The 25188-nt window shown below is 40.8% G+C and overlaps 1 protein-coding gene across 31 annotated transcripts in view; it reads left to right on the top strand.

The window, feature by feature from the left end:
* The window catches only part of RASGRP3 (RAS guanyl releasing protein 3), a 99077-nt gene that overhangs the window by 56383 nt on the left and 17506 nt on the right, over nucleotides 1–25188 (top strand). For 14 of the 31 annotated variants that reach the window (XM_008531575.2, XM_008531572.2, XM_070574089.1 and 11 more), the window contains 11 exons: nucleotides 1334–1465; nucleotides 4531–4726; nucleotides 5739–5841; nucleotides 7641–7703; nucleotides 8238–8369; nucleotides 9622–9769; nucleotides 11222–11395; nucleotides 11782–11898; nucleotides 13911–14186; nucleotides 21054–21131; nucleotides 25061–25177. In XM_008531575.2, the coding sequence (XP_008529797.1) occupies nucleotides 4657–4726; nucleotides 5739–5841; nucleotides 7641–7703; nucleotides 8238–8369; nucleotides 9622–9769; nucleotides 11222–11395; nucleotides 11782–11898; nucleotides 13911–14186; nucleotides 21054–21131; nucleotides 25061–25177 (1278 nt within the window). In that variant the 5' untranslated portion in view covers nucleotides 1334–1465; nucleotides 4531–4656. The remainder of the gene's footprint in view (nucleotides 1–1333; nucleotides 1466–4530; nucleotides 4727–5738; nucleotides 5842–7640; nucleotides 7704–8237; nucleotides 8370–9621; nucleotides 9770–11221; nucleotides 11396–11781; nucleotides 11899–13910; nucleotides 14187–21053; nucleotides 21132–25060; nucleotides 25178–25188) is intronic. The other 17 variants (XM_008531576.2, XM_070574098.1, XM_070574101.1 and 14 more) reach the window with 3 other exon arrangements.

Here is a 25188-nt window from a genome sequence, read left to right as displayed (position 1 = left end):
TTCGCTGTCATTTTGGCGTGCTTCCTAGACACCGTCTGGGAATTTAGTCTACAACATCCTTGATAGTCATTACCTTACTTTGGCTCAAGAGCTCTCAGGAATGGGATTCCATTGCTGATGAGGCCACCTGCCCCACCACTAGATGCTCAAGTGTCACAATATTTTTTCTCCTATTTTATTTTACCTTCTCTAAATTAACAACTCTTTTCCTCTCACTTCTACACATTGGTCCTCCACATCACTTTAAGTTCTCAACTTAAAAGCCTTTAAATATTGGAAAGGAAGTGGTAGTGTGGGCAGAGAGAGACACCTTTCCTGAGCAGCCAGTGTTTTGCAGGACACACAGTGGGTACATTTTATGTTACCTCACTAACTCTTTAATCTGGTAGAGTAAAGAGGATTATCCACATTTTACTCAGAGGGAAGTAAAACTTTCCTCATTTGTTTATCTAATGCTGAAATCCAATCTTTAAAAACTCTAAAAGTTCTGAGTCAATAGTCTGGGTGCTAATTTATAACCGTTAATGGATGGTTGCATGGAATTGGCTCCTTTCCACTATTTCTAAAGTTGGGAGCATAGTTCCTATTGTCCTAGGCAACCTCACAAGGATTTTTTTGAAGACAGAGGCTTCGCCAGTCGTGTTAATGAAAGTCTTTTGCTGCATGAACACATCATGGCCTTTGGCAATCACACTCAACGGAACTCTATGGCCCTTTTGAAGTGAGAAATTTTCTCTTACAACTAATTCAAGCCTTGGGGAAATTTTGGCTTATTGTGTCCTTTTCAGATTTGTGGGAAAATGTCGATGCTGGGGAGCAATAATTTTCATTGCAGCCAGAGAGTACCTATCAACACTAAAGCAAGTCCTAAACCATTGGGAGACTAAACAGCCTGGAATAAAGAACATTGACTTTCACGTTGAGACACTCAGGAATGATTTAGATCAGAGTTTGATGATCACTACAACAAACTGTTTTAAAGATACTAACATTCCGAAGTCAGTGTTTGGAAATTCTTAATGAGTAATCCACCGATCTATGTGTATTTGGACTAAAATAGTATTTTGTACTATGTGTATAAATTTTGGTTTTGCTACATTTGTAGGTTTTTAATGGGTTGAATTTTTTTTTAAAGCTACTTGGTTTAAAAAATATCATGTCATCAGATACTATGAATATTTTGTCTTTTAATTAACTTTGTGGGTGAAGTTAAGACAAAAACTCGAAAACCACCTATAATTCAAGGTTTTTGAAAAGTCTTTAACATAATGTGAATTCTTTTGGGTTTCTATTATTTAACTCTGTCTGGGGATTTCTTCTGTTCTTTTATCAGGTTCTCCAACTTACTTATTATTCAAGATGGATAAAAAGTTCTGTAGACTGTGTTCCCACTGCATTTTCCAATGATGATAAGTGCCCTTAAAATTCTTTCAGACCTGGATATCTATCTGTGTGAAACTGATAGGCAAGTATTTCTTTAAACTATTGTAGATTATGTAAGGAACACACTGAAATAAATAGGCCTAGAAAAACTAAAAGAAACATGCCATGATATTAACAAGTTATTTTTGGATCATGAGATTATGGGTAATTTTTTTTCCTTTTCTTTTCCCTTACTGTCCCATTTTAAATGATGGATGTATATTGCTTTTACAGTAAAGAAGGTTTACTTTTGAAAAAGCAGTTGTAGACACAATAATATCCACACGCATGAAATGAGATCTCAAGTATATGTGCAGGCGACAGAATGCTAAGCAGGGATTCAGACACATCTACTGATTACAGAAACAGATTGTAACCGGATAGCCCAGCCCACCTGGCTCTCCTGTGCTGGTTTCTTTACAGATCGCAAATATAACTCCAAACAACGGTGACAGATCTTTGGTTGCAGGTTCTTTCTAGCCCCTTGTGGAAGGTTGGCACGTTCCCCAAACAGATCAGCTGAATAATTTCGGTTTGGACCTGAGAAACTAGTTTAGTTAATCTAGGTTGTTTGGTTCTAAGTAATATATTTACTACTCAGTAACGGAACTAACAAGATAAAAAATGTCTGTATTTATCCAAAGGTAATCAAACTTGTCAGTTGTCTAATCTTGACTTTTAATGGATTGGCAGAACTTACATTAGGGAAATCAGCTAAGTGCTGCCCCAAAATGTCCTGGAAGAGGTACCAAGTTCTTATCATGAAGGTAAGCAGATGCTGTTAAGTCTAGAAAGCGGGTAGGAACTTCTGTCTCAGTGATGTTTACTAAAAGCTGATTTAAATTAGTAAAACAAATTTAAAAAATAGACTCAAAAATTTATAGTACACATTCACACAAATATACACCTATTCAAAGACAAACTTTTGACAATTTTTATTTTATTCTTTTCTTCATCCATCCATTCACTCATTTGTTAATTTAGCAAATGCTTTTCTGAATATCTTCTATGTGAGAGGCAAAATCTTGGGAGTTGGGGAGTAAACCAAAAAACAAACACAAAAATCCCCGAGTTCATGGAGCTTACGTTTATAGTGCTAGGGAGATTTAAAGAACAAACAAATAAAATAAATAATATGTTACATGGGGATAAGTGTTATAAAGAAAAATCCAGGAAGTGAGGTAGGGTATGCCAGATGGGAGGTGGGTATGGAGAGAGAAGTGGTGCTGTTTTAAATAAAATGGTCAAGAAAGGCCTTCCCGACAAGGTAACTTGGTAAAAGAGATGGTTCCAGACAACTATAATATTCCTTCACAGATCATTTGAGCAGCAGAAGTGGGAGAGTATTGATCCAGGGTTTCTACTATTTTTGTTTCACATGTCAGTCAACCCTTCTTTTTATGCTCTAAGAGTGGTAGGTTCAGCACAAGAATATGGTTTTTACATGGAAATGATACACAGTAAACATTTTTCCTCCATAGTTATGTGCCTGGTGAATAGACTCACTCAAATGTCACTCTTCAGTGGTCCTATTGAACCAGTATAACTGTATGTATGGACATTAGCTTTTTTCCTATTCATTCATGTGTTTGCTTTCTGAAATTGACTATGAGCCCATTGAAGGCAGAGATGGAACAATGACCTGTTCATCTTGGCAGCCTCAAGGCCTAGCCCAGTGCCTAGCATTTGTCAGGTGATCAGTGATTACCAGCTAACTAAATATATTTTGAAAGTGAAAGAGACATTGACTTCAAACAGTTTATGAGATGAATTCCCAAGGGCCACCTTTACCTACTAAATTGTCCAAAGTGGATAACTGTCTTATACCATGGTGACCTCTGGACTTCAAGCCCTGTAGGGACCCGGCATCAAAGACTTGCTCTGTAAAATAAGATGGTCGTGTGTCCCCGACAGGGATGCTTTCAGTATAAGCAACTCTAAGAGGTTGCTTCCAGTCCCTTTTTCCCGACAGTGCTATAAAATGGGACAGCTGTCATCCCCACATTTTTTTCCTACCTCTGTGACAGATAATCTGGTTTATATCTTCTTTCTGAGACCATGTGGAGGAGTGATATTTGTCACACTAGATTAAGGGGGAAAAATTATGACAGCATGTGATATTCACACTTGGGGGAATAATAAAAGGGAAAATGGAACCCCAAAGCTGTATTTGATAATAGACTCCTGATTCTAGACCTTAATAATTGTGTGCTTTTCTGGGCAAGTTACTGAATCTCTGTGAATCCCATGATCTCATCTATAAACTAGGAATAATAATCACTACCTCCCAGTATTGTTCTGAAGGTGAAGTTGGATAACATATGTAAAGCATTTGGTATGGTGCCTGGTACATAATCTGGGTGTTCAACGGATTATTGTTAATATTTTTACTACTACTACTAATGTTACTATTGGAAAACTTTGACAAATAAGATATTTTTTTTACCAGTTATCAAACATTTATGTGATCACTGAGGATAATGCTCATAAATATATTTGGACTTTAAAATTTATCTTCTTCTATATATTTTTAATAATATTAAACCATGTTTATAATGTTCCTGAAAGTCTTACCACTTAAAAATGCAAAGAAAATATGAGATCTGTATCAAAAACATTTCAGCTGCAAAACGGGGTATTTAATAGGGAACATCTCTGCGGTCTCAGAGCACCACACATGCTAACGAACAACTTAGCAGGCGTTTTGCCATCATGGAGGTTGATGCAGTCTCTGTCACTTTGATACTTGCAGAAAGATACAGTCAATGAAAGTCATTATCTTTTCAGGTAGGAAAGTGATGCTTTTTTTTTTTTTTGAAGAAGTTTAGCCCTGAGCTAACTACTGCCAATCCTCCTCTTTTTGCTGAGGAAGACTGGCCCTGAGCTAACATCCATGCCCATCTTCCTCTGCTTTATATGTGTGACACCTACCACAGCATGGCTTGTCAAGCGGTGCCATGTTCGCACCCGAGATCCGAACCAGCGACCCTGGGCTGCCGAAGCGGAATGTGCACACTTAACCGCTGCGCCACCGGGCTGGTCCCGGAAAGTGATGCTTTAATGGGGTCTGAAGCCTAGTCTGATAACTTTCTTTTCTTGTTTCTTTAGAGTCTTGAAGTATAACTAAGGACAGAGACCACCACTAGGCACAAACATCCCCAACTTGCATGATTATAGAGATGGTCTGTCTGATGCTGAAAATGTCTCTAGTGTTTTGACAACGGCTAAATAACCATGGGGTCCAGCGGACTTGGGAAAGCAGCAACATTAGATGAACTGCTGAGTACTTGCATTGAGATGTTTGGTATGAGCCTTTTCTCTCTTTTGTATATCTTGACACCATCTCTTCCCCCTTTTCAGATGCAAATGTTGCTGTGGAACAGATTTCAATCTCCATACCTTGGAATTTAAGGCCTTTTTGATTGACCCCAATCCATTTCCCCAGTAACACTGCTCTCTGCATTTCCTTCCTTTTACTGCCCACAGTTCATACCCCAACCACACTGTCTACTTAATGTTTCTGGAACATTCCCTGCATCTTTCTACCTCCTTGCTTTTGTCATACTCCTTTCATTGAAATTCTGCTTCAAGGCTCATCTCAGATGTCATCTCTGATGTTCAGAAAACCATTCCCAGCCTCCCATTCAGGAATGATGCTTGCTTTCTCCACCCTCCCACAGCCTCTTGTAACTTTCTAATAGCACATGGCATACGCTGCTGTGATCCTTTCTTGGTCTTTTGCCTTAGACAAGTGTGGGTAGCACAATCTGTGGGATTCTATATTTGCATGTATGTCTTATATCTCCTACTGGGTTTTAGATTTTACAGCTACATGCTTTTTATGTTGTTTATGTATCCACCTCAGCATTTTGGATTATTCCTTGCACAGACAGAATCATAAAGGAGTTGTATGCTGAACTAATTGTTGTAGGAAGAATTAAACCAGAGTGGGGCTGCCAGATAAAACACAGGATGATCAGTTAAATTTGAATTTCAGAGAAACCATATTTTTAACATAAGTATGTCCTAAATAATATATGGGATGAACTTACACTAAAAAATTATTAGTGGTTTATGTTAATTTGAATTCAACTAAGTGTCCTATATTTTTCTTTGCTAAATCTGGCAACCCTAAACTGGAGGAAGAATGAGACCGACCCACTTAGCTTGCGAGGAAATACTGGCAGAAGTAGGAGGAAAGCGATAATTGAGTCTACAAGAAATTTTTGATGCTAATGTCTCTGTACTGATATTAGGAAAAGAGAAGAGTAGTATTGTTGTCTCCTCCCGCCTCATTGTATTTTATTTTTTAACAGATGACAATGGAGAGCTGAATAAGAGTTATTTGCCAAGAATAGTTCTACTGATGCACCGATGGTATTTATCTTCCACCGAACTGGCAGAAAAACTTCTCTGCATATATCTTTTCAACTACTGTGTAATTTTTACAATCATAAATCAAGTTCTGTATTTAGATAAAGTGTCTAACCAAAGCCAGTAAATTAAGATGAATAAACAGCCTTCAGTCAGTGATCCAGCTGTTTTGAGAATATATATAGTGGCTAGACAAAACAGCTGGAAGATGGACCAAATAGTTGACTATCCATCTGGATGTTTTGGCTCTACTTGAAAATAATTGCTAGATATAAAATGAAACAGGAGCTGTAGGCTGAATGTTTCTAACTTGTCTTAAACATTTCTGCTGTTAGTACAATGAGAGAATATTTAGCACCGATTCACAACCTAATTTACTTCTTTTAGGATGACAAAATGGAGGACCTAGAGGATACAGCTTAGATGTATGGAAATGTCAGCCAAAATAATATGATCCAGCTCACTCACAAACACCACCTAGGTTTTCACATCTTCCCTTGCTGGCAAGACACAAAGAACATTCTAGCAGGTTTCTTGTAATTTGTTGGTTGATATTAATTTTAGATTTTCTTCTGACATAAAAGCAAAAAAAAGCATAGTTAGAACCCCCATTCTATATTAAGGGCTTTTAGCAGACACCGCTTTTGTCCATAATGCACTCCTGAAAGGTGGTTGAAAGCCAAATGACTGTAAATGGCAAAATAGTCTCCCATTTATAAGGAGCTTTTGTTCCCTAAGGGCTAATGTATATTATATAATCCTAACGTTGGTTCCTGAAGTCTCTGCCTGCTTCAAGCCCAGGGAGCCCTGTAGATGAGCGAGAAGACTTACAGGGCAGGGAAAGCCTAAGAGGGAAAGGGCCTGTTCAGTGTTAGGGGCACCTGCTCACTTTAAGCTTCCCCCACTTTCTGCTTCTTCCCTTTGTCCTCTCCACAACTCAGGGCAGAAGGGGATGTTAGAGAGGATAATGGGACATTCACCCCAAACAGAGATCCCTGGAAGTGAGCAAGATCCTAGTCCACAGGGGTCCAAGGGTTCCATGGGTCCCACTATTACGGGTAGCGCATAGGGAAGGATGGAGAGGATTGACTCAGTCTGGCCCTATCCCGTCTTGGGATCCGACCCAAGAATGTGCCTACAAACAGCGTTTTCATTAATATGTCCACTAATGTATGAAACACAAGTAGAAAAAGATATTTAGGCATAGTAAAGTCTACTGTCTGAAAGTACGGATTGTAGAAAAGTTGAAACAGCCTGTGAATCAACATTTCTTTAGATTTCCCCCCCTTTGATTTCTTGCTCACTGTATATCCACAGGGCCTGGTAAACAGAAGGAGCTCAATAAAAATTTGTTAACAAGAGTATGAATAAACAGACTTAAGGATAAGTTACAATACAACCCGTGTATTAATATACCTAAAAATGACATTTTCAAATACTAAAGAAATTAGAGTACTTAGATAAGGCATTAATCCTAAATACCCAAACCCTTTTGGCTAAAATGGTGCTTCTAGGTACTATCAATTTTAAATTATCTATAGTTGGCAGTATATTAGTAATTACTGTTGACAGTCATTACTTGGTACGTGCTCAGGAAGGCAAAACTAATTTTAAAAGTGGCTTCCCTTCCAGACCAAAAAGTACATGCCAGGGTAATAATACATCAAATTTCAGTTATTCAGTGTTGATGTATCAGAACCCACTTCTCTCCCCATTTGAATGTCCACATAACCCAAGTGTGCCCAGTATGGCCCTCTTATTAGGAATTCATCTAAACTGATCAAACAGCTGCAGGTGTGAGCAAAGGAAACAAAGTACAAGGGTTTTTTCTTTAACTAGCGTACGTATCGAAGTGCCAGTGGAGAAAACTGTGATGAATTTCGACTAAAGATCTGCTACTTCATAAGGTAAATATACTTGCAAATTTAACTGTATTGTAGTTTCTCGCTCTGGAGTTGTTGACAATTTCCTTTTCCCCAAGCAGCAGACCTAGTTTGACAATAGGATCAGCTCAGATCCCCATCCTCCTGACTTTGTTAAAATTGGTCCTCCTCTGTTCTTGGGGGTAATGTTTATCTTTCTTTTGGACTAGAGATCAAGCAGTGGTAAATGGCGATTAGGGAATGAAACCAGCTCATTTTTCCCTCTTCCTACACTGTTCATATTCCCACCTGCTTCCCATGAATTGAGAGAAAGACTACCTCTCAGCTATGGTTCTAGAGGGTCAGAAAGAGAGGCTCAGAGTGAGATTGGTGGACTTGGGTCCTTGATTTAAGGAGGGAAGTGTGAGACTCCATGTGATGGATGGGGGATAGGCGATTGCTAATCTGAGTTATGGTCCTGGATTCATTGTTAAATGTAATCTATAAAATGATACAATGGTTCCCATAGAGGTCTAACTTGAAATCTTCCAGTTGTCAAAAATATTTGATGCCTTTCAGGTACTGGATTCTGAAGTTTCCTGCGGAGTTTAATTTGGACCTTGGTTTGATCCGTATGACTGAGGAATTCCGGGAAGTAGCTAGTCAACTAGGATATGAAAAACACATCAGCCTCATCGACATATCCAGCATGTAAGGGTGGTACACATTTCTTTAAACACGATGAGTCCACTGTTTGGGGGAGGGAGTAGTGATGACCCCACTTAACCTCAATTCATGCCATTTTAGAGTCAAGCTGTACTTTTTTGAAGAAAGCCTTACTGCAATGAGCGCAGTCCCAGTAGACATAGCTCATCTCTCCAGGCTTCAATTTCTTTACTTGTAAAATGAAGATAGTACCTTTCTCCTGGAATTATTATGAGCATCCCCAAAGTACATAAGATATCAAGTGAAAGCATTTGGCACATAATAGATACTCAGTATTTAGTTACTGAATCTAGTTAATGTCTCCCATGCCCTTGCCACTCAGAATGTGGTCTGTGGACAGCCATATTGGCGTCACCTGGGAGCTCAATGGAAATGCAGAATCTCAGGGCCCACTCTAAACCCGGTGAATTGGGAACTGCATTTTAATAAAATCCCCAGGTGACTCATATGCTCATTCAAGTTTGAGAAGTCCTATAACATGGTGCTTCTGAGGTCAGCCTAAGGCTATGCAAATGTTGACCATAGTTGTGTCATGAACTGGTCGGCTCAGTTATTAGGAACTTGGTGCTAATTAGGCTAGTATTTTCTATCAACTAGTTAACTTTGCACAGAGAAAACTATTTTATGAGCCTAAGTATGGTTATCCATCTTGCAAATACATGCTCTAGTGTCCTAGGCATTCATACTCTTGTCTATTTTCCTGGAATACTTCTTTAAGAGTTATCAACAGTGAGTAATCCTGGAATCATTAGGGACATTGTTAGAAATACAGATTATTCAGGTTCATTCCTAGTAAATCAGAATCTCTGGCAGTGAGGTCCAGGCCTCTGTCTTTATAACAAGCTTTTTAGATAATCCACATGTTGCTAAAGCATGAGCACCAGCTTCTGGTGGTTTCCATGTGCCTTAAATCACCACCTATATATTGATAAACTCTCAAATTTATATACCTAGCCCTGACCTCTCCCTTATGATCAAATCCTACTGGTCATAAGAAAGACCAAGTAAGGGATTCTGGATGGATCAGTGCAAACACACCCTGTCTGGAAAAATAACTGGAAGTTTATGTTCTATTGGCAATGGGTCAGCGGTTTTCTCCTCAAATATGAAGGACAGGGTGTGTATTTTGCACAAGCCCCTGGAAGCAGGCCAAGAGTTACAGAGTCAGTAGGTTAATAACTTCCATTGAGTGAAATGGGCTTTCAGCACATTGACCAGACTCACTTTTCTTTTATAGTCCTTCCTATGACTGGATGAGAAGAGTCACACAGAGGAAAAAAGTATCCAAGAAGGGAAAAGCCTGTCTGCTGTTTGACCATCTGGAGCCCATTGAATTGGCTGAGCACCTCACTTTTCTGGAGCATAAATCTTTTAGAAGGATCTCAGTAAGAAACTTGACATTTATTCTTCCAAGGATAACAACCACCATGCCAACTTTCCCAAGAGCCGCGTTTTCATGCTCTGAAGTGTTGGCAGTCTCTGTCACTGTGCTCCCCTGGAAAAGTGCCCTTAATTCACGGGAACAATCCCTTTTAACCAAAGATAAATATTATCCTGTCTTTTATTTTATGGCTCAGGAGCTATATTTCTGTCGCTATTTTCAATGTCTCCTTTCATAGGATTAAAGCATGATTTTCTAAATTCTCAGCGGAAATTTAACCATTCAAGGTTTATTTCGTTCCATTGACTTCTCCCAAATGAACATGTTTTCTTAGGCCCTTCATTTGGGGGAAGAAATATTTATTTGGGTTGGGATTTGTATAAATGCCTAATTATGGGTATAGGTTGAAAATAGGAATTGTAGGCTTTGAGGAGAATCTCAACTTCAGGTTCTTTCTTTCCCCGGATGGAGATCCTGATTTAAACTTTTCTTTCCTGCTCTGTCTTAATAGCCTTCCTTCTCTACATCCCTTTTCTTCCTCCTGTCGGTGGTCGCTTCTCGGCACCTACTCATTCTCCACTCGTTACGATAATATTTCCACAATGGTTCACAATCAGCCTTTGTCTTCACGTCAGCAAGCTCTGGGGCAGTCCTCCTCCTCCTCCTTCTTTTCTAAGATGCCGGGGAAGGAATTACATTATTGCTTGCAAAAAAGAACATGAGGTTAGAAGTATGGATTTCTGAAAGACCGATTCTTTTCACCAAGCAATCCTACTTGCAGAGGACCTTCATGATTCCCCACAGGCAGGCCATGAGCGGGAACCCCCGTACTGTTTACATGATAGAAGGCTCATATGTATTTGACAGCATCCACGCTGACTTCCTGAAATGTGTCTGTTTTCTAACGAGCTGCCTTACTTCAATTACTATTTTTTCTTGAAAACCTTTACAAAATTATTCTGACTTGAAATCATTATATTTATATTCATTTCCTCTTCTTTAATGTTTGCCTTTGTATGTCCAACTTGCCTGACCATTGGAATCACCAGTAGTGGATGAAAAATGGAGTTAGGTTTTTCCTCTAGAGATATTAACCATTTAGGTCTGGGGTGTTCCTAGAAATCATTTATTTTAGCAAATGCCCTGGATGGATCTTATGATCCAGCAAATTTGGGACTCACTGGAATGTGACTTGGAGCCTTGTCCTTTCCTCTCCCCCACCAACACTGTGATGTGTATATTAAGTGTGTCTCTGAGTATGAGGGAGTGAAATACAACAAAATAGCATGCCAAGTGTACATGTATATCCAACTTTTAAGATACCGTTATAAATGTGAAGTGAAAGAAATCATTATGTTGTTACGAAACAATATCTCACCTCTTCTATGCAACATTCCAATTTCTGGTTTTGCAAAGACTCTGTGTAATTCAGAGTCTCTGAATCTTCCTTTACTAGTTCACCGATTACCAAAGCTATGTCATCCATGGCTGCCTGGAGAATAACCCAACTTTGGAGAGATCTATTGCTTTATTTAATGGAATCTCTAAGTGGGTCCAGTTGATGGTTCTTAGCAAACCAACTCCCCAGCAAAGAGCAGAAGTCATCACAAAGTTCATCAATATTGCCAAGGTATGTAATTCTGGTAATTAAACTGGGGTTCTTAAAGGATTCTAGGTGTCCATTCACTTCATTGAGAAAAGTCATTGAGGAAATTTGGGGTTCACAATATAAAAGACAATTAAACTATTATAAATGTCTAATAAACAAAATCACACTTCTCTCATGCGAGAAGATTGCTTTTAATTGGCAATACTTAGAACATTTAATGTAGCTATTTTTCTGTGAAATGATTGATATATTTTTCTAGTGTAATTCATTTGTACTTAATTCTAAATTGATATTATTTTCCCTGATCCTTATTAAAATTTTGCATGCATTCACCTGTAATTCAGAAAGGTCAGAATAATTGAAAAATTGTTACAAAGCATTGATGTTAACAATTTTTTTTATTGCAGAAGCTCCTTCAGCTCAAAAATTTTAACACCTTGATGGCGGTGGTGGGAGGCCTTAGTCATAGTTCCATTTCACGCCTCAAAGAGACCCATTCTCATCTTTCTTCTGAAGTTACAAAGGTACAATGGATTGGATCCCAATCCAAAGTGAAAAACTCATTTGTAAATTGTTTGGGGGAAGGACCCTCCTAACAGATGTCACTCAGAGGGGGGAAGTTTTCTTAGACAATGGTAGGTTACACATGGGGGACAAAATAGGAAGGGCATGGTCACATCACCTGGAAAAACAAGTTGAAAGTGGTGACAACCGTCCCAATAAGAATGCCTTGTATACTATTAACCTATTGCACTTGTAAATATTCAACAAACATGTATCTGATACTTACTACGTGATGGGCGCTGTGATACACACAGGGGGTGGGTACAAGGGAATAAGACAGAAATTATTCCTCCCCTCCCCTCCTCAAATGAAGTCATTGAACACCTGCTCTATTCATAGCACTGTGTTCGACACAGTGGAAGATACAAACGAAGGGGGAGAGGTGGGCCTTGTGTAGAAACTCCTCAAATTTATAGCTGAGTTGTCAGGAACAAAAATATATTTTTTAAACAAACAATGATCATATCTCAAACCGAGCTTTTCTGCCATATTTATTTCCAGACCAAAATAATATTTTTCCTTATTGAGCACAAAAGAACATTTCATCCTTATGAAAAGATCTCCTTGTAAGAGTGTACTTCGCTGTATCACTGAGGACACTCAGCTGTAAGTTTAAAAAAAATCTTGAGATTGCTTAAACGTAAGGAAATGGATCGTCTCACATACCTGGAAGTCTAGAGGCAGGGCCGACTCCAGGCCTGGTCTGATCAGAGCTCTGGCTCAGTTGCTCTGCGTTCCTCTGAGTATCAGTTTTTCTTTTTTGTTTGTTTTTTTCCACCTGACTGGCTTCCCTCCTGGTTGGGTTGTCTGCGGCAACAGGAAATTTATGCTCTCTTGTTCATGACGGGAGAACTCTCTTCAGCTCTGCCCCCATGGAATTAAAGATCTTTTTAGACAGATTGGACCATCTCAAGTCTCATGCCCACCCCCACCCCTGGACCAGTAACAGTTGCCAGAGGAATACAATGTACTGATTGGCTTAATTCTATGTTCCTGAACCAATCATAAACCAGAGGGATGGAATGATGATGATAGTAAATCAGAACCCATCCTTGGACCAGGGCAAGGAAACAGCTCCCTCTGAGTCACATGAGCTGCTTTGGGAAAGAGTAGACTGATCAAAATTGGGGTCTGTTAGGAAGGTCTGGTTGCTATTAGGCAACCAACAATAACTTGTCCATACAAACAGGAGGATATAAGCCAGAGAAGCACTGTTGTCTGACCTCAAACACTGCACTCATTCCAAGTGTAATGGGGCTCATTATGTAAGTGTTTCATTTTCCTTTAGCTTTGTACTGAATTTCAAGTAAAGAGCAAAACACATTTTAAATGTTTTGAAGAATGAGAATTCAGTGTAGGCTCCTAGGGGCTTGGAATTACCAGTATGTCTTCAAAAATTATCTGCACTCCTCTTTCTTACAGAAAAGGAAACTGAGGCTCCCTAAAGTGAAGTGACTTGCTTAAGGTCACCCTTCTAGTTAGTGGCAAAGTCCAGAACCACAGCTATCTCACACCTCAGTGTGACTTTTCCTACCCCATAAAAGTAGTATCTCAAATGCAACTTTATTGGAACAACTAGGAAATCTGAATATACTACATACTTTAAATAATACAATACATGCTTGTATTTGTGGACAATAATATTTGCATGAATTGCAAAATACTTTTATATATATATATATAAATCATATATATATATGATGCTACTTAACATCCCAACATCCCTGGTACGTAGGCAGAGGTGCAGGCTCTTTCTGTTTTGCAGCAGACTGGAACAGACTGTCCAACTCATAGCCAGGCCTAGTACATTTTTCTAATTTTCTTTTTCTCGGTTTATATTTCCTTGCATCAACGTTGGTGCAATTGATACCTCTCTCAGTAGCTGACGAATTTTCTAGCCACACACTGCAGGGTCTGGGGGTGGGCAGAAGGGCAGGCTGTTTGAAAATTCTACTTTTCCATCTGTTCCCAGAACTGGAACGAAATGACAGAGCTGGTCTCTTCCAACGGCAATTACTGCAATTACCGCAAAGCCTTTGCCGACTGCGACGGCTTCAAAATCCCCATCCTTGGCGTCCACTTGAAAGACTTGATAGCAGTCCATGTCATTTTCCCAGACTGGACAGAGGAGAACAAAGTGAATATTGTGAAAATGCACCAGCTCTCCGTTACCCTGAGTGAACTGGTCTCCCTACAGAATGCCTCTCACCACTTAGAACCCAACATGGATTTGATCAACCTGCTCACGGTGAGTCCAGGGGACTGGAGTTTGTGCTAGTAACTGTTCTCCACCTCACTTCCCAGCGGATGCAGGGAAGATCTGTGCCAGCAGTGCACTGGGTAGGGGGGTGGAGATTGAGTTCAGGGTCAGTAGATAGGAAGAAATCTCAAAGGATGAAGGGAGGGGAACCCCACACACACAACCAGCATGACTTGAGACTAGAATCGCCAGGCAAAAAATATTCCCTTGGGTTTGAGGGGCCTGCTCTCTGCCCCTATAGCTCCCGCTTCTGGAGTTCTTAGAGAGGCCCTCCAGACCCGTCCTCAGCCCCTCATGTTCTGTCACCACACTCATCTAATTAATCAGCTCCCTCTGGACATCCTCCACTCATCTGCTTCTTCTTATCCTCGCTGTGCTGCTATAGCTGAAGCCTGGAGTAATGCAAGGACCTCCCCTCTGATCTTCCTGCCCCCCACCAACCTCCTCAAACTTCCAGGATTCAGTTCCCGGCCTGGCATCTGAGGCCCCTCAGGACTCCTTTTCTGTCAGTCTAGACTTATTTGTCATCACTCGATCCCGCATCACGCCTGCCTTTGAGGAATATTGGACCTACACTTTCCACCACTATCTGCTGCCTTCTGCTTCCTGGCCTTTGCACTTTCTTGGAAAATCCCTTCCCTGCCCACCTCTCTGACTAGCTCAAATTCAAAAGCCTCTATCTTTCTGGAGCATTGTCTGTTTCCTTTCAAAACAGCAATGTATCTGTCATGTGTCGCCCTTGCACTTGACACTTTCTTAAATATAGGAAGTATCGCTTTGCATTAGATTTTTTTCTGTTTACTTGCCTTATACATCACGTTCCCAGCCCCTCTCATGGTACCTGGCATATTTAGGAGCTCAACAAGATGAGTTGAATGCTGTATTTAGGAATGATGTACATCAGACAGAAGACATTCGCCTACCATTCCTATTTTTTGGCATTCGTGGCACACACCTCTGCTGGTCTCCAGGTCCTAGCACTTTTAGACACAACAGGTGTGTAGAAGAGAACATTTCCCATTGGCTGCTTCTTTGTTGGGGGAAGAGGCATAACCAAACTCTCTCACCCTTGCTTAGACAAGCGGAGGAGCAACTTCCCTGTTTGAGTTTATAGCACTGTAGCATCTGAAACTTGGCTGCAATACTGAATTGACTATTTTCCTTTGATGGCCATGGAAAATGAAAACAGTAACCCCTCTGAAGCTCTGAGAGCCTAGATGCCCCAGAACTGCTGCATTGGAGTAAGAGTGTGGCTCCCAGACCTTCTCACAAGTTATTGCTAGAGCATGTAAATTGTTTACCAAACAACAAAACCCCTAAGTGTACGCAGTAATGCCAGCCGCATCCTTAGTATAAAGCAGAAGTGGCCAACACACAGAAACACCAATCTCTTGGGTTCGAGTTTGTGTGGCAAATAGTAAACACACATTCTCTATTGGGGGAAAAAACCTCAATAATCCCGGCACCTGCATTTATTAATCATTTGCTATGTAAATCTGTTGCCATGAATAAGTGACCAGAGTTGCAGCCCCAATGAGACTGTAAACCCACAGACACAGGTGATAACTGTAGACTAGTCTCAAGGTGCAACCAGGTTTCAAGCGTCTGTATCCAGGCTGTCCCCACGACGTAGAGGATCACTTCACAGAGCAGATGCCTACACTGGGGCAATGTCTCATCCAGATAAAAGATAATGATGGAGCAGGGAAACTGAGTTGTAAATGAAGCATGCAACCTTATGACAGATATTTAGAAAAATATTGAAGGATTTTGAACGAAATTTTGGGGGTGCAAATGGAAAATCTGAACTCTACAAATAAAAGCTAAGAAACGATTCCATTTTGTTGGAAAGGAAAGAAGAAACGAAGAGGATGCCAGCTTAATCTCTCTCTCTCTCACTCTCAAAGGTGTTGAAGGAAAATTTAGAAGCCACCAAACACCATACTTAGTACTGGCAGTGCTATATAGTATAGCGTGGTGGCAAGAATCTTAGATCCGAGATCCGGCTTTTAGCCCCGCCTCCGCAGTTACCCAGCTTTGTCTCGTTGCTAACCAGCCTTGACTCTGGATTGTTTGTAAAGGGTTTTGTGCTCATTTGTGAGGTCTCTTTCAGCTCTCAACTTCTATGATTCTAGATGTAAGGAATGGTGGAGCTTTGAGAATAAAGAACCAAGTGTCAACCTGATTCCGTAGTTCCGGCCCAGCGGCTCATCAGGCCAGCACGGTCCCGCATATGAGTCACTGATCATCAAGCCAATTTCTATTTAAAGCCAAGATCCTTCCTCTCTCCCCACAACTGAGGAGAAAGTTCAAGGCAGAGAAATATTCATGCATTTCTCCTGGCCCCTGGGGGATTAATCTCCTCAGAATGAGGACTGAGGAGATTCCCATGGGGCGTTTGCTGGAGTCCGGTGAGCATTTCATGAAGCGCACACATGTTGGGATTAGAACCATACGATTGACTGCGGCTGCCCAAATGCATCTGAGGGGCCGATTCTTTTGTAGACTGTAGGTCAATTTTCTGCCATTCTAATCGTGGCCCCAGGTGACGTAGCTGATATATGATTAACACCCTGGAAGATGAAAAATGAGAGCTCTTAAGTGAATCAACAACCACTAAATGCCTCCTCTGTGCAGCAGGCTGCCCGGCAATGCTCGAACTTTCTGTAATAACTGAGTGCAGTTTTCACATACCTTTCTTTGGTAGATTCTCTCAAATGCCCCGTTTGTGAGATGATGCTGGGGCGGAGCAGCGAGTATAACATCACCCCTTCCTCTTCCTATTTTACAAGTGAAGAACCTGAGATCCATAAAGGACCAAAGGCTTGCAGAGGGCAAACTTCTGAATCCCAGCCTGGGGCTTTTTCTCTCTCGGACAGTTTGCCTCTGATTGATGTTTCCTCTGTAAAGTGGGCATATTGCTGACATTTATTTTATTTTGCAGCTGTAAAACTTAATATCTCTCTCTCTCCCTCTTCATGGATGTGTAGAAAAGGAGTTAATTACAGGACAAAGTCTCTGAGGGCGAGGACCGTGTATACCATTTTTGTCGTTGTAACCTTAGTCCCCTGCGCAGCACTGGGCGTGTGAAGGAAGGAGGGGCACACCACCAGACTCCTGGGATTTGGGTTGTTCCCCTTTTCACGGAAGATCTGGAGAAGACGTTTACCACTGTGATCCCGGTTCACATAACCAGGAGCTTTCAAAGCTGAGGCTTCTTATTTTGTGGTATATGAAATAGTCTGATTCTTTTGATAGTATTTTTAGATCTATCAGTTACGTTTACCATTCTGAGTCTATGCAAATAAGTGGAAAGCCCCTGTATTTTTACAGTCTCATAAAAAAAAAAAAAAGAAGAAGAACAATTGCAAAAATGGTGAATGTAGGTAATTTGATGACCAAGTGTATTTTATTTCACAATTCTCCAGTGACGGCAATGCAGGTTCTAATGTGCAGGATAAATCTACAACCCATCTTTGCTGATAGGATCAGGCGTGAATGCAACAACCTGAAATAGTGACTCAGAACAGTTTTCAGAAACAACCAAACTCAAAATATATTAGACACAAGCAAACCTTCTTGAAATCTCATTGACAAGCTGCCTGTTATAAAAAAAGTGTGTAGGAAGTAGAACAGGTCACTCTGTGCAGGGCTGTAAAGCCCAGAAGAGATCTGAGAAAGCAAGTAGGATCATGGCTGGGAAAGCAGAGAGATGCCAGGAGTGACCCAGAGGCTGGCTTTACATTCATGGATGAGCACAGTGGCGTTTGGCTGCTGCATTGACTGGAAGGCAATCCCTGCAGCCCCCATCCATGTGGCCCTCTGAACAAACCTCATCAGACACACACGAGCTCATTTAATCTTCACAACACTCCTGGGAGGGAGCTTTTTTATGATTCCCATTTTACAGATCAGAAGACTGAGACTGAAGAAGATTAGTGACTTTCCCATGTTCTCACTAATCAATGGAGAGCAAACATTTGGAAAAGACCAAAACGTTTCCATTATAGGGTCAGATGTCTATCCATTTGACATATAAAAACACCCAAAGATGTTCTGTTTCTTTTGAAAGAGCATCCTCCCCACTTCGTGTGTAGCTTATCTGGATTTCTGGTCAGATGTTCCAGCAGTGCTGCCATCCCACCTTCAGCAGATGCCAGCATCAATCATCAGTGCACAGTCAGGCCTTGGAGGCTGAGTTAAGAGGAAAGGAAGATGCTCATCAAAGTCTGGATTAACTCCTGATAACAAGGAATTCAGAAGGAAGAAATCACTTGGTTTTCTATTTGTGTAGCATTCACAATGCAAGGCGGCAAGCTGGACTGGGATTACAGAGGTGGAAAAAACACATGCACTGCTTGCTTTCATGGGGCTGAGAGACCAGCAGAATCTTTTGGGGAATTTACAAAATGGTGGGCAACTGCCAATGGCAGGTGTGTTTTGTTTGGCCCATGTAGAATCATAAAAATTTTTATTAGTTTCCACTGTTTAAAAATTGGGATGTTTCATATAAAACTCCAGATTTTTGACTTCTCTTGAGAAATTAGAAGATATGGCAACTGTTGTCAGCCTGACGACAATTTGCCTCAGTGGAGTAGTGGTTGTTGCCCATTCATCAGAGACCACACCTCTCCCTCTTGCTTCCCTAACACAGAGACCCAGCGTCAGATCCCATTTATTATCACAAATTTTTCTTATCGTCAAGCTAAGAGGAAAGATCCCTAAGTTAATTACATCTGCAAAGACACTTTTTCCAAATAAGACATTTTTATACCGATGTCTCTATCAAAATCTCTCTTTCATGAATCCCGCTTCACTCTTGTGCGATGGGCTGACTCCTCAAGGCATTTGTTTGTGACCTGGGAATGGTTCCTTTCCTGCAAAAAGGCAGAGCCCCTGGGAGGCTGGAGTGACTGCTGTTCAGGGGAGGGTGGATATAGTTTCCATTCTTTGTGAACTTTGGATTTTCATGACCTGAATTGATGCTGGGGAAATTTTATAGTAAAATCATGTCAATTTTATTATGCTTAGAAAAGAACTCTAGGTGACAAAGTCTAGGGAAAACCATATATGCCCTGAGCTATGAAATCCTTAATTTAAATGTTACATTTAGTCACTAGAACAGTGACTAAAATGGTCTGTGGCACATATTATGTGATCAATGAATATTTGTTGAATGAATGAATGATTCAAAAATGACATTTTTAAAAATTTTATTTTATTTTATTTTTTTAAAATTTACTTTATTTTTTTCCTTTTTCTCCCCATAACCCCCCAGTACATAGTTGTATATTCTTCGTTGTGGGTCCTTCTAGTTGTGGCATGTGGGACGCTGCCTCAGCATGGTCTGATGAGCAGTGCCATGTCCGCGCCCAGGATTCGAACCAATGAAACACTGGGCCTACTGCAGCGGAGCGCGCGAACTTAACCACTCGGCCATGGGGCCAGCCCCCAAAAATGACATTTTTTAATGTCTACTTTTTTAAATAAGGTAGAACAAGAAGATAAATCCTTGAAGGACATCCTTTGCATCTGAGTTTTCTCGTTTCTTTCTTTTCCCCTCACTCTGCACCCATACACATTAAGTTGTATCTTTAGACAAAACATGTTGGAGGAAATTTTTCATGCCTAAGTGGTTGAAGAAAAGAGAGAGCATGTGGTTATCTTCTGCTGATGAAGTGGGTGATGAATTGGGTGTTTAACATTGAAGGACATGGGTGAGAAGGAGCCAGTCTTATTTTAAGTCTCATGACTTCTCTTTTGGCGAAGGGCACTGTGCGTTTTAAGGTTTTACAGATTTCCTCAGTGCTCTCCAATCTTGGTCTTGTTGTCTTCCTTACCCTGATCTTTCTCTCCCTCTTCATTTGTCCAAGTCCTCTCAGTTAGGTCCCAGTTCACAAATGCCTCTGTGATGCCATCCTGATCATTTCTGTCTTCACTGGCACCTACCCGTAATAATATTATTAGTAACAGCTATAATAATAACAATAACATCGACAACACTAAATGATGTTTCTTGAGATTTTACTGTGTACCAGATCCCGTGTGGCACTTCACATGCATTACTCCATTTGATCCTGATAAAAATCCAATTCAGTAGGGACTTTTATGGCCACGCCCATTTTACAGATGCGGAACCTGAGTGGCAGAGAGGAAATAACCGGTTCAAGGTGACAGAGCTAACCAGTAGCAGGCTCCGCATTTAAACTTGGGTTTACCTGACTCGAAAACCTCTCCCTCGTGCTTTATAGGCTGCCTCCCTGAACAATTCCTACAGCACTTAGAGTGCGGCAACTTACTTCACACTTAGCATGTGTTGCCTTTTGTTGATATGAACACATCATTTTGTGTGCAATTCCTATTTATTCAAATAAACCGTCAGGCCCTTGAGGGCAGGAAATGATTGTATACCATTTTCTATCACATGGACTTAGCACAATGCCCTAAAATAATAGAAATCTATTAATTACTCCTTTGTTTCTAGAATTCTTTGATCAAGCCTCTAAGACAGCATTTATTGCATTTACCAGTCTTATTTTACATCTCTGCCCCTGCTTCAAGCCTGTAAACATCAAGGATCCCTCATCTCCAGCTCAGCGCTTCGTAGCTGCTCAATAAATATTATTGAGGCATTGAGTCAATGGTTCTTGTTGATGCTGATGACCACACAAGGTTTAACCTTTTCTTTTTAAAATTTCATTTTCCACACCTGCATGCCATCTTTTTACTGTTCTACATTCGCTCAAATTATTAGACACTGGGCTTAAACATTCAATTTGAAAAATATTTCAGCAATGTAAATAAATAAATAAATGTGATCCAACATAATTATTTATCCATTCTAATTTCTTGTAGCTTTCTCTGGACCTCTATCACACAGAAGATGATATTTACAAACTGTCACTGGTGCTGGAGCCTAGAAATTCTAAATCGGTAGGTATTGTGTCCTCTCTAAGGATCAGTGCCAAACACAACAGTTTGTCGTTTACAGATATTGGCCATTACAATGGTGCTTTGTGATCTAGAGATTGAAGGTGAGTTCTCACCTGCATATAGGACCAAAAACAACAAACCACAGCTTATCTTAACGTTAAAGATGTTTTAGACGCTTCCAGGCTTTTAAAAAAATCCCCTTCAATATAAAACTAGATTTAATGAATTTTAAATACTCTCATCATAATTCACAAATTCCTCTTCTAATGATTGACTCAGCTCAGAATTTCAATATCACATTAACTAGTGTCTCACTTAATTGATGGCTGACTCTTAGTAAAGAAACATTCTATAATGAGATTGAGAACATTGTTTTACTGAATGTACACTGCTCATTAGTTTTAGCAAGTGGACTGTATCTTAGATATGTTTTGCACTAATTAAAAAATACCTGGGTGAATTTGAAATTTACAGTGAGGATGAGGTTTGCATGTTGAAGGAAAAAGTGTCCATGTTCACTTCTTTTTTTTTAATTTAATTTAATTTAATTTTTTTTGAGGAAGATTAGCTCTGAGCTAACATCAGCCGCCAAACCTCCTCTTTTTATGGAGGAAGACTGGCCCTGAGCTAACATCAGTGCCCATCGTCCTCTGCTTTATATGTGGGACGCCTACCACAGCATGGCTTGCCAAGCCGTGCCATGTCTGCACCCGGGATCCAGGCTGGCGAACCCTGGGCTGCAGAGAAGCGGAACATGTGCGCTTAACCGCTGTACCACCAGGCCGGCCCCTGTGCTCACTTCTTATACTCATATCCTGAGATTAGTTTTCTTATAAAGGTCTCATGCATTACCTTCTTACCAGTTGGACTCTGTGGAATGTTGCCAGTGACTATAGACCCTAAGTCTGTCCATCTGTTAATACCTGCTGTGATTCTGAACCCTCAGACTGAAAGAGGCAGAATGACTGCAAGAGCTGTTCTCTGGTGCCAGGAGGGCATGCACTTGAGTCTGAGTCAGTGGACCTGGTAGCATCCATTTTTAAAATGGTGAGTGTGGTGGTTCCATCAGCACATGCAACTCCCTGCCAGTCCCCAGAGGCCCTTCTCCTGGGGACATTGCAGAAGATACAGCACAGACAAAGTGAGGAGTGGGGACCAGACACTTCAAAGTTAGCATGGCTAAGACAGAGCTAGAGAAAGGTAAAGTTACCGAAAAAACAGGAATGCCTAAGCTCCACCCTCATTTTGCAGCTTTGGTGTGAGGAACCTGGCCGTGGTGCAGTAAGCTGTACTGTATATGCGCACGCAGCGTTTCCACCTGCAGACACATTCCTTTAACCATAACCAGGCACCTGAATTGCTACCAGTTGGTTTTTAGATGCCTGGCAGGGCATCATATATGTGTCATCTCTTTCATATGTTAAGGAACTGAGTCTGGTGAGCAAAAGCGTCTCTCACGGGCCACACAGCCAGTAGTGGGAGAGGTGGGATTCGGCCTCAGGCCTGTCTGTGTTCAGCGTCTGTGCTTTTCCTGCCGGGCCGCGCTGCCCATCATTTTCCCAGCACCCTTGTATCAGGAACAGGGGAGGAACAGCCCATTTATCATGCTTGCCTGCTTTGTGCTCTTTAGATTTACCTTGGTTTATTTTCAAGATAAATTGCTGCCAATTTTAGGGGACATTTCCATCAAACATGGAAAGTCTTTTTATCATTTGTAAAAGCAGAAGCTTTGAAAGCCCCTTCAGAGTGCTAAAATCCTATGGGTCTGTTAAAACACATTTCCCAGTCTCTTTCTGTCTCTTCTCTAAGGGAAATGTTATCCTAGTTTGTGCTTAGTATTCCTTTTTTTTTGGAGGAAGATTAGCCCTGAGCTAACTGCTGCCAATCCTCCTCTTTTTGCTGAGGAAGACTGGCCCTGAGCTAACATCCATGCCCATCTTCCTCTACTTTATATGTGGGATGCCTACCACAGCATGGTGTGCCAAGCGGTGCTATGTCCGCACCCGGGATCCGAACCAGTGAACCCCGGGCCTTCAAAGCGGAGCGTGCGCACTTAACCGCTGCGCCACTGACCGGCCCCTGTACTTAGTAATCGACATGTGCTGATACTAGGGAACAATATCTAGTCAGGATGACGTTACCGAGAACCTGTCACCTCACTGTGCTTACAGTGGGTGTCGACTTCTCTAACCTGAATAGTTAGTCCCGGAGCTCCTCCGCCTTTTTCTGTTCGTGGCACCCTCAGTGCCTCACTCGCTCTTCTTTGCGTTTTACTTCACGTGTCAGATTTTTCACACTCCTACTTCCGAATAAAAACCTGAGCATGAATTTCTAACCAAAAAGGCTTAATTAAATTGTGTTTTTTCACCTCTGGGTCAGAAGAAATACCTAACGGTTCCACTTAAAGAATAGTTAGATTCAAGCAACTTAGCAAACATTTTATGTTCTAATGACTTAGCGCCCATTTGAAAAAAATGACATACATACATTGAAAAAAAGTTTTTATTTCATTCCTAAGTAACCACAATTACTTACTAAAGGATGTGTGTACCTGTTGGGCACTGTACGGTTTCTTAAATTCTGGAATTAAATTTTGTTCTGCTGCTCTTATTTCTTGTTCCACATTGAGTTTTTTGCTTTGTAAAGATATGGTATCGTTGAAAGAAATGTAGCACGATCTAATGGGTGAATTGCGAACTACTTCAAGCTGATAGTTCGTGTGGTGTCCGACAGATAGTGAGTAGCGCTCTGTTTCCCTTGGACATTTGAAGCACCTTTTGGTGCGCTCTGAGTTCGCTGCAATGCTTCAGGCAGGGCACCTAGCTGTATGGTTTGGGAACCGTGGGTTTATCCTTCATCAGATCAACAAGATGAAAAGCTTGATAGAAAGAGCCATGATGTGTGCAGGTGTGTGTGCAAGTGATTGTGTGAGTGTGTGTGCATGAGTGTGTCAGTGTGTGGGTGACCAAGCCAGACAGCAGGTAATTTTTGCTCCTGTTGGTAACCCACGGGAGACCAGCAACACCTACTTCACAACGTGGTTAGGGGCTTAAATCAGTACAGTTACTCCTGAGTTCCTCTTGCAAAAATGTTTATTCCCAATTCAGTATCAAGTGAAAAAACCCTGCTAATACAGGTTTGAATGCATGCGCCAGCAAGAATATTTACGTTGTCTGAGGGTCCCAGGGGGAGGATGCAAAGTGCACAGCATTCTTGGCTGGTCTCCTGATAGGGCTGTGTTTCATGCTTGTGTTGTGTAAAGATGTTATGCATTATCGCCACCATCTCCTTCTCATTATTAAGTGAAAATGTCTTGCAAGAACCTGGAAAAACCTGTGGAGAAAGCATGTTCACCTAAGAGGGCTAGAAAGACCTAATGATTAGCCAAACAGTCAGAAGTGATTAAGCATATCAAGAGAGATGCTGGCATCAGGACATAAACTTGGCCGTGCACTGGGACCCATTTACTGCACATGTCTACTAAATTATCACTAACACCAAGTATTAAAGAATTGCATAAGTAATGTTTTATATATGTTGTATTATACAAAAATATGTCTGAATTGTATGTATGTATGTATACATGTTTGAGAATGTTTTAGTAATATTTGAGGAACTTGGGTAGGATTTTTGGATGGGCTAGGAGAGCAATATATTTTTTTCCATTTAAAATAATAGAACCTAGGCTGCTGCTAAACAAAATGCACAATCCAAGCATGTATTCGGTTACAGATTAGATTCCACTGACAGAATATTCCACTGACAAACATTCCATCAGCGTTTGTTTTCAAAACATTTAAGTGCTACATAAACATAAGTCTTTAATGGTATTATTAATATAAAAAAACTTATATTTCTTTCTCAATGTCCCTGGTCCTAATTACTCAAGGCTCCAGAAAAAGTTGAAAAATGTGTGTGTTTTCTATCAGCAGCCTACCTCCCCTACGACGCCCACCAAGCCCGTGGTGCCCCTGGAGTGGGCATCAGGAGTGATGCCAAAGCCAGACCCCACGGTCATCAACAAGCACATAAGGAAATTAGTTGAGGTAAGTGGTTG

Source organism: Equus przewalskii, chromosome 14 (assembly GCF_037783145.1).
Source record: "Equus przewalskii isolate Varuska chromosome 14, EquPr2, whole genome shotgun sequence".
Lineage (NCBI taxonomy): Eukaryota > Metazoa > Chordata > Mammalia > Perissodactyla > Equidae > Equus > Equus przewalskii.
This window is presented reverse-complemented; position numbering and strand designations above follow the sequence as displayed.